Raw genomic sequence first — 10,037 nt, forward strand, 5'->3', positions numbered from 1 at the left:
AAGTCAAATCATTCTGTTTTTGCTTCAAATTTTGAAATTATACAACCTAATTTAGAAGAAAAACCGCTCATGTTGCATGTAAGCAGCATCTTTGTTTGGATCGTGATTAAAATGCAGTGTTTGCCTCTAATATTAAATGGAAAGAGCACAGACAAAGATTTATTTTATTTGTTACTTATGTATTTTATTTAGTTTTTTTTCAATTTAGTTATTTACTTTTACATTGTTTAAATTTTGTTATTTAGCAGACATTTTTATCCAAAGCAACTTACAAATGAGGACAATAGAAGCAATCAAAACCAACAAAAGAGCAGTAATTTACAAGTGCTATATTATTATAGTGTTATATTTCAATTTCACAAAGAAACATGCAGCATTTTATCCAAGCAATAATAAAAGGGCACATTTAATTTATAATTTGTCTTAAATCTCATTTTGTAAAAAAACAATCGTGAATGGAATGGAATCGTGAGTTGAGTGAATCGTTACATCCCTAGTGTTGCGTGAACATGACAACTTATAAAATCAGGAAATAAAGGACACACATACTGTATATATTCTAGTGTATGTGGGCGTGTAAATGTATTAATTGTGGGCTTATGTTAGTATATTCGTCTCCATGATAACTTTTCAAAGATATTTATCAGACGTTTTTACACACTATTCCAGACCTGCCAACCTGTACGCATTTTGCGTAGCGGACACGCATTTTGACCTCAAAGTACGCTGGCACGATTTGTCACTCTAAACTACACAAAAAAGCTGGTGACGCCTCTGTCCACGTGCAGTATTCAAAACAAGCAACAGAAAAAGATGAAGAGTTCAACCAATCAGAGCGGGGTTTTTTGTAGGTTTTGCTTTTAAATTTCCATGTGTTTTATTTCTGTTCAAGCTGGCTCTGTGTTTGTGAGTCTGCGCGTTGAGATGAGGAAACACCTGCATCTGAAGAAGCAGCACACGCCGAGCATCTTCCCTTGTAATGACTCCACCTTTTGTCCAACAACAAAAAAGAACATTATAGCATGCTTTTACTGCACAACATCAGACACATATTTAAAATAATTTCCCTCTTGATCTGATGTGGCTTCTTATCACAGAATGACACAGAAATAAATTCTACACTGGAATAACGGCAATTAGCAGTGGATTATAAATATAACGTTACTTGATTATTAAAATACTCTGTGTTTTTAAGAACACCGATAAACATTGTCACAGTACAGTGCTTATTATCTTAATGTTCTTTTTGAATGTCATCATTCAAAGCGTTTGTCTTCTTTCATTCAGTTACAGTGATAGCTGGCTGTTTTTGTCCATATTAGGGATTTCCTGGAGCGTCCTGAGATCTGTTTCTTCTGTAATGTTTGTGGATTTTCTGCGCGAGGGCGCCCTCAGGCGTCCAGTGTGAATGAAACACACATTACATGTTCATAGCACTAAATAATGGCCAATCCATAAAATAATACTACTTTTTTTTAAATGGCATTTAAAAATAGCAAAAAATAACTAAACCAAAAACTGTGGTAAAAAACTGAGGTATTTATTGAACCGCGGGCTAACTGTATTGTTGCATCCCTACTTTTTACTCTAAAACACTGTATAACAGGAATATCCTATAAAAATATTTAACATTAAATCTATAATATATATAAAAACCTCTAAAAAAAAATATAGCAGGTCTGCTATTCAGATTATACACTCTTTAACATATTTTGAAGACATGTGCTGCCTTATTCCACAGTTTATTTGAAATTCATGGATCACCATTTTTTGTTAAAGTGTAGCTACAGGCTTGTTGATACACATGCTGTGCATTAATAAAAGACTATGTGACCTGTGCTGGCAAAATGAGTCACAATGAGCTAATTTAAAAAAATTAGTTATTTTTATTGTTACATTCTCTACTAAGAGACCTTCAAAATGTATGATTTGTTGGAATCAGATGAAAAATGATTGAGTTGCACCTGCAAAGTCAATTTTGAGAAATATCAAGTTTTTTGAAGATTCTAAAGCAAAATCACAGAACAATGTTATATCTTATATAATATAATATAATTACTATATTAATAATAACAATATAGCTATTTTTATTTGATCTTTGTTATTATAAATAAAAACAGATGCACAAAAAAACAGTAGATCAAATCTAAGGAAACAATTAGTGCATTACCTTTTTCATTTTACATCTAAACAAAAGCATTCAAGTAAGAAAAAAATTTCAAATTTAAAAATCCCGTTAGTGTGTTCATTACAAATAAACTGATTACTGAAACAACAAAAGCAGTTCAATCAATAGCAGCCAGTGATTCCCTCTTTTCTTTTATTGTTAGATTAACATTAATGAGATGGAATATATATTAAGAGCTACTGTAATACACGGATCTAATATAATGTTACACATCAGATGTTTTTCCCAACAGTTCCCCAAACGTTCAATTAAGACATGTTCTCTGTATACTGTACTGTAGTTCTCTGTATATGTATCGGGATCGTGATACAGCGGATCGTGAACGAGCGGAGAAAAGGTACTCCTCTCAGAAAGCGTACAAATAAAGATCATTTTAGATGTTTAATTACTATTTGAAGCATTGGGATCGCTAGAAGCGGGCTTAATGAACTAATTTTTGTGAAAACCTCAAATCCGACTAAAATCTGAAATTTTCAACTGAAATAGTTCACTTTTTTTGGCATATAGTTCAAAATTAGCACGTGCGCATTCCGACTCATTTTGCCAGCACGGGTCACAGATCGGATAATTTTTCAGATGAGCAAAACAAATATGGTTCTTTATTATTTAAGTAACATTTATTATTTAAAGAACAATTTACTACTTTGATACCACAGTTGAGATTCACTCAATTCACGATGTGATATGATTCACGATACTGATTTCACAATAATAATAATTTCCTCACAATTTATTTTTTAACAAAACAAGATTTAAAACAGATTTAAAAAAAGGTGTCCTTTTGTTATTTCTCAGACCAAAAGGCTGCACATTACTTTGTGAAATTGAAAATATCGAACAATATACTAACAAATCCCAAATCAAAGAAATAAATAATACAAATAAAAGAAATTTCTCCATGCAAATAAACTAAGGTTTTGCCGGTGTATTTTAATCACGATCCAAACAAAGATGCTGCATACATGTTATTTAGATTGTAAAACTATGAAATTTGAAACAAAAACAAAATGGTCTGACTTTAGCTTTGTGATAAAAAATCTGAACGAAACAAAAACAGCAGAGGCTGAATGAGACGCAAATGTCCCTCTCTGACAGCAGGTGGCGCTTCAACAGCAGGTGTTTATAGGCTGCTGCCCCTTTAAGACCGAATGCACGGATCCAATATAATGATGCGAAAGAGTAATCAATTCTGTGTTCGTGCTCTGCCTGAAATGCCGCTCTGTATGTGCGCACTTTGAGCGTGTGCGTGCGAGCACCGAACTGAATTCTTCATGTGCAAGAGTGGTTTAAAACGCTTGAATGTTTAGATTCGTAAGACTTAGAAACACGTGTAAATGATAAACTATGATCAGTTTCACCCCTACAAGCGAGTGAACATCGAAGGGATTTTATCTCTGTTCTTTCATTGTTCAAGATAGCCCGTCGGGCAGTGATACATTTTGGTAGCCCGACTGGAAAACACAATAGCCCCGGGACGTCGGGCTAGCGATTTTGCGAGCCCTGAACTATATAACAACTGAAAGTCAAGCAGTTAGTCAGAACTGTGAAATGTGCCCCATGCTCCATCTAGCCTGAGATCTAGTATATCCCCTCCCGGTCGCAGTAAATGCTTCGCTCGACTTTTCAGAGATCATCTGCTGTTCCCTGTGGATGACCTCTGACCCACTTTCTGTACGATCTGAATTTCTGCGTAGTGAATTTTGAATATTGAATTTGATGTTCTTAATTTCTTCTTCATCTTGAAAACTTGAATCTGTATTTTTAAAAACTGGATAATTGCAGTCTAAGAATTCAGAACAAAAAATCCGCTGTTTGAAAATACATGTCTATTAAAAAAATGCCATAAATTCCGTTGTTAAATTTCAAATGTTCAATATTCAAGTTAAAAAATCAAATTCATAACTGTTAAATGCCACATAATATTCAGTTTTGTTAAATGACTCTTGTTAATAATTCAGATTTACACAATTCTAATAGTTTTGTCATATTATAAGCTCCATAAAGTTTGATATAATGACTGAAGTTGAAAATGGAGACTTTGTAACAAAGCACAAATCTTGTTGTGATTATTAGATGGCAGACGTGATACAAATAATGTTTCGATTAGTTTTGTTCAAGTATCAACAGAAAACAGCAAAGATAAAACGATCTTGGTTTATCAAAATAAAAGTGGATAAAAATGAGAAACCGATATTGTCAACCCAGCCCTAGCATCCATGCAGCTGATGTTTAGCTGTTGTAGCTTAGCCTTGATGTGTGCACGAAATAGACACTGCAGTCAAAACAGGTCACCAGAGAAAAACTAGTTAACCCTCTGAGGTCTTGGGTGTTTTGACATGTCCTGACATTTGTGCTTATTTCAGCTACTTATAACATACTATTGGCCAGCATGTATTTTTTTGTATTCCGCACAAATCGTGCTAAAATAATATTCAATTCAATTCACGTTTATTTGTATAGTGCTTTTCATGATACAAATCATTGCAAAGTAGCTTTACAGTAAATGAAAGTTTCGACATTATATTTAGTAATAGCAAAATTACAGAGATGCAAAACAGCGCTGTGACTGTGCTTGGAATTATTTTTGTTGGCGAAATAGAGCAAAAACAGGCAATATAGTGTCTAAAACATAAGTCTCTTAATATTAACTTATTTTTTTATTGAAGAGTTGTATAAAATCAATATCACGTTTGTAATCATGCTGATTTTTGAAGGAAACAGCACTCTTCCTGTGATATTGATTAACTATATCAGGGACAGCCAACCCCTGAACGATATGAAATGATGTAAAAGCCCCATATCTTGAATTTTGTGATGCATTTGAATAGACTGAATCATGCCGTGATTTTGTTTGGATTTTGCAATATAGTCGATAATGTCAAACCGCACATCGTAAAACAACAATTACGAAATGTGTAGATTCGGTGGTGAACGCTGTAACCTGCAAACTCCGTCCCTCAGGCGTGAGGTAGCCTGAAAACAATGTGAGAAAACTCAAAAGATTTTAATCTATTTCGTTTTTATTGAAGATTAAAATAATGGGGGTTTTGATTTTGTATTTTATTTAAAACACAGTACAATTAAAATGTATACAATGCAGGTCAAAGACACATTATTGAGCACATTGATCTAACCACAGAGACGTGAATAGACTTTGTGTCATTCCTGAAAACGGATTCTGTTCAACAAGTGAAACAAGTAAACCATATCAGATATTTTGTTATGAAGTTGATTTAAAATTCTTAAGTTTTAAGAAGTTAAGTTAACCCTTTAGGCGCCAGGGTTTTTTTGGAAAAATGCTGGATTTTGACATCAAGGTTTCAAAAGCTTGTGGCTTGAAAGGGCTTAAAGATAGAGATCTAATGTAAATTAGAAAAATGTTGGGCATGACCGAAAGTTTATGTGGGGTGTAAATATACGTACACACTGCACTTAATACAATAATCTATCTGCTACCACTGGATACCATCCAGTGCACATCCATGACATTTTTGCTTATCCAGTTCCTGTATAATCTGCTGCACCTTCACATATTTTTGTGAGTATATTTGTGTACATAATGCAGAATATGTACATTCTGTGTATAATGTGTATTGCTAACTGTAAGAATGTCTAATAGTACACTTTGTACTGAGTATATGTATGCGTATATTGCACATTGTCATTTATATAAGTCTGTAAATATGTCTATATGTAAATTATTTCTGCACTGTCTGGAGCACGCTCCCAAGAATTTCACTCACCAAGGCACATGTGCTGTGGTGATGTGACAATAAAAGTGATTTGATTCGATTTTTTAAAAGTAATCTTAACGTCAAGATATACATATAAACCATATAGTTTTAATCATTTAAACGAGCCTTTGAAATTAAGTCAATTTTTTTCACAGCACTAAATGTGGTCGTGTTTGTGAAGTACAGCTCACTTATTTGATTTTATGGTGGAATTTGTTAATTTTCGTGTTTAATTCTATGCACTGTGTCTTTATTCCAGCGTAAGTGGCGCAGCAAAAATAGACTTGGTGCCGAAACGATCGCGACACTGCCGCTTCTGCTCTGCTCCTGGTACGCGCTGCCGCGCCGCCTCTGCGTGCGGTGTGAATACTCTGATCTGTTAACATGGGCGCCGAAAAAAATATGCGCTGCTTACGCGTGCGGTGTGAAACTGGCGTCAGTTTGCAGTCAGTTGTAGTCTGAGCGGTGTGTTCAAGTGCAGCTTTTTGGTCCAGACCCTGTCGAGATGAGGCAACAACAACGTCAGCTTTTGTCGCTGTTAGTTCTTTGAAGTCGGCTTGGTGTGTCCCGCCTTAAATGCTTTTATGTTGGTTTTCACATCTTTTGCTTTGTGGCTTTAAACTGCAGTTAACTTGTATTTGTCTTTTTTTTTTTTTTGCTTTAGACCTGCTGTTGCTGAAAGAGGAGAATCAAGATCCGAATGAAATTGAACAGACAGATCAGTATGAGAAACACCATGATGTCATAACTGGTGAAATGGCCACACAGCCTAAAACGACTTCCAAACGAAAAAGAGCTCAGAAAACCAAATCTAACAGCCATTTCACCTGCCGTCATTGTGGGAGGAGTTTCTGTGAAAAACAAAAACTTCAAATGCACGTGGAAGTTCACAATAAAGAGAGGCCATTCCCCTGCCAAGAGTGTGGAAAGAGCTTCACTCAACAAGGAGCCCTTAAAAGTCACATGAGAACTCACTCAGGAGAGAGGCCATTCACTTGCCAGCAGTGTGGAAATGGTTTCACTCAAAAAGCACACCTTAAAAGTCACATGAGAACTCACTCAGGAGAGAGGCCATTCACCTGCCAGCAGTGTGGAAACAGTTTTACTCAACAAGGAGCCCTTAATAATCACATGAGAGCTCACTCTGGAGAGAGGCCATTCCCCTGCCAACAGTGTGGAAAGAGTTTTACTCAACAAGGAGCCCTTAATAATCACATGAAAACTCACTCAGGAGAGAAGCCTTACACCTGCCAGCAGTGTGGGAAGAGTTTCACTCAAAAAGCAAACCTTCAAAGTCACATGAGAACTCACTCAGGAGAGAAGCCTTACACTTGCCGTCAGTGTGGAAAGAGTTTCACACATTTATACTCCCTTCATTTCCACATGAGCGTTCACACTGGAGAGAAGCCTTATACATGCGAACAGTGTGGAAAGAGTTTCCCTACAAAACAAAGCCTTAAAGTCCACATGAGAGTTCACACTGGAGAGAAGCCTTACTCCTGCGAGTATTGTGGGAAGAGTTTCACACATGTATACACCCGTAATTACCACATGAGAATTCACACTGGAAAGCAGCTGTTCACATGTGATCGTTGTGGAAAGAACCTCGCAACAGAATATAGCCTTCAGTGTCACAAGATTAGGCACACTGGAAAGAAACCCTTCAAATGTGATCAGTGTGGAAGGGGTTTTGTACGAAAGATAAGCCTTAATTACCACATGAAGACTCATTCAGCAGAGAAATGCTGTAAATGTGCTCAGTGTGGAAAGAGTTTCAGTCATAAAGCTAGCCTCAGTGCTCACATTAATAAACACAGGAAGCCTGTGGGAAGAGCATCTCACAAATAGAAAATCTTAATATTCACATGAAATGTGTGGAATTATGTGGAGAAACCCACATGAGATTTCACTCTATTCTATTTTATACTCTAACTATTTCATATGCCATCATTGTGCGAAGTGTTTCACAGTCAAAGGAAACCCGAAGACTCATATAGGAGTTCACGCTGGAGAGAGACCTTTCAAGATCATTCTGGAAATAAAGTGTGACTGTGACGAGGTTTACCATTTCAAAAATCGGCAACATATTAATTCTGGAGGAAGCCATGAAGCACCTTCATAGCTATGTCTTTTATTTGTATTCACTTTTTAATACTTGTCTTGGGGCTTTTTTATATATATATATATATATATATATGATCTCCTGTATCCACACCTAATGTTCCAGATATAAATACAAATATTACAGTAGACGCACTCTAATTTCGATTGTATGGAGACATTGTGCCATTCCGATTACTGGTAACTTGGAATAAAAATATTATATTTCTGTTTTCATGCAAAATGCCACAATGTAACTAAATGATTCTAAATAAAATGGCGAACTGCATGAAGTAATTAACATTGCATTGAACTATTTGTGACGTCCCATGACCTATATACAGTGGGTACGGAAAGTATTCAGACCCCCTTAAATTTTTCACTCTGTGTTATATTGCAGCCATTTGCTAAAATCATTTAAGTTAATAGTGGGAGTGTCTCTTTTGTGCATATGCTCTGTTTGTGTTGTTTTGCTTTTCTCTCTCTCAAACGCTGATGAGGACTAACAGGTGGAGTTCAATTAGTTGATGATTCTGCTGATGACTGATTGGCCCACTAGAGGAAATGTTTGAAGTTAAAAGGCAGAGCTGAGATGCTTAGAGCAGGAGTCCCTGTTGCTGACTTCTCTTGTGTTTGTGGTTCACTTGTTGTTGACAAAAATGTGTTAAACGATCTTTAATCCTCTTTTGGGAGGGTTTCTTTATTTGTTCAGAACAAGATTTATTTAATGTAAGTTTCTTTTTTTTTTTTTTCTTTTTTTTTTTGGTGGGAAGCTGTAGGGAGGTGGTTGCCACTTATTTTGACTACACTTTTTCTCCTGTTTAAGGAAAGCAAGGGAGTTAAAGTATTATTTTGTATTTTTTTTCTCTTTTATTTGTTAGATTAGGTAGATTGTTGTTGGGCGTTAGTATGTTCTGTTCACTATGTTGGCCTTGACCCCTCCTGAAGTTCTGTTTGCTTGTTCAATAAATTTTATTCTGTTTTGTATTGATTATGGTGTTGCGTGTGAGTCGGTAGAAGGGGAAAGCTCCCTCCATTTCTCCACCAGTTTCTTTATTACTCTTTCCCATCCCTACCTTCATAGCCATGTCTTTTATTTGTATTCTTCACTTTTTAATACTTGTCTTGAGGCTTTATATAAATATATATAATGATCTTCTGTATCCACACTTAAATGTATCAAATATTACAGTAGACGCACTCTAATTTTGATTGTATGGCGACTTTGTGCCATTCTGTTTACTTGTAACTTGGAATCAAAATATTAAATTTCTGTTCTACTTCAAAATGCCACAATGTAACAATGATTCTAAATAAAATGGAGAACTGCATGAAGTAATTAACATTGCATTGAACTATTTGATGCATCTTTAAGTCAAGTCAAGTCACCTTTATTTATATAGCGCTTTTAACAATACAGATTGTGTCAAAGCAACTGAACAGAATTAATTAGGAAAATAGTGTGTCAATAATGCAAAAGGACAATAGTAAACACTAATTTTTCAGTTAAAGACAGTTCATCACTCAATTCAGTGATGTCATCATCCAGCTCAGTTCAGTTTAAATAGTATCTTTGCAATCATTTGCAATCAAGTCAACGATATCGCTGGAAATGAAGTGTCCCCAACTAAGCAAGCCATAGGTGACAGCGGCAAGGAACCAAAACTCCATCGGTGACGGAATGGAGAAAAAACCTTGGGAGAAACCAGGCTCAGTCGGGGGGCCAGTTCTCCTCTGACCAGACGAACCAGCAGTTCAAGAGAGAAACAGACTAATATTAGCGTAGATGCTATTCTTCTAGTGATGTACCAAGTACATTGGGTGTTATGAGAAGTGTTCCCAGTTCTGGTTGACTTAATGCAGCCTAAAAATCCTTTAACGGATTTGAATATTAGAAGTGTATTAGTGTGTTATGTGTAAGCCAGGTTAAAGAGATGGGTCTTTAATCTAGATTTAAACTGCAAGAGTGTGTCTGCCTCCCGAACAATGTTAGGTAGGTTATTCCAGAGTTTGGG

At 35.8% G+C, this 10,037-nt stretch overlaps 1 protein-coding gene across 1 annotated transcript; it reads left to right on the top strand.

The window, feature by feature from the left end:
* Window positions 1-6,498: 6,498 nt before the first annotated feature.
* LOC107576227 (gastrula zinc finger protein XlCGF57.1-like) lies at window positions 6,499-8,383 on the top strand. Its single transcript, XM_016262449.1, has one exon. It carries the CDS (start codon window positions 6,499-6,501, stop codon window positions 7,768-7,770), a length of 1,272 nt encoding a protein of 423 aa, XP_016117935.1. The 3' UTR covers window positions 7,771-8,383.
* The last annotated feature ends 1,654 nt before the right edge of the window (window positions 8,384-10,037 follow it).

The sequence above is a fragment of the Sinocyclocheilus grahami genome, unplaced genomic scaffold (genome assembly GCF_001515645.1).
Source record: "Sinocyclocheilus grahami isolate Dianchi unplaced genomic scaffold, SAMN03320097.WGS_v1.1 scaffold3372.1, whole genome shotgun sequence".
NCBI classification, from domain to species: domain Eukaryota; kingdom Metazoa; phylum Chordata; class Actinopteri; order Cypriniformes; family Cyprinidae; genus Sinocyclocheilus; species Sinocyclocheilus grahami.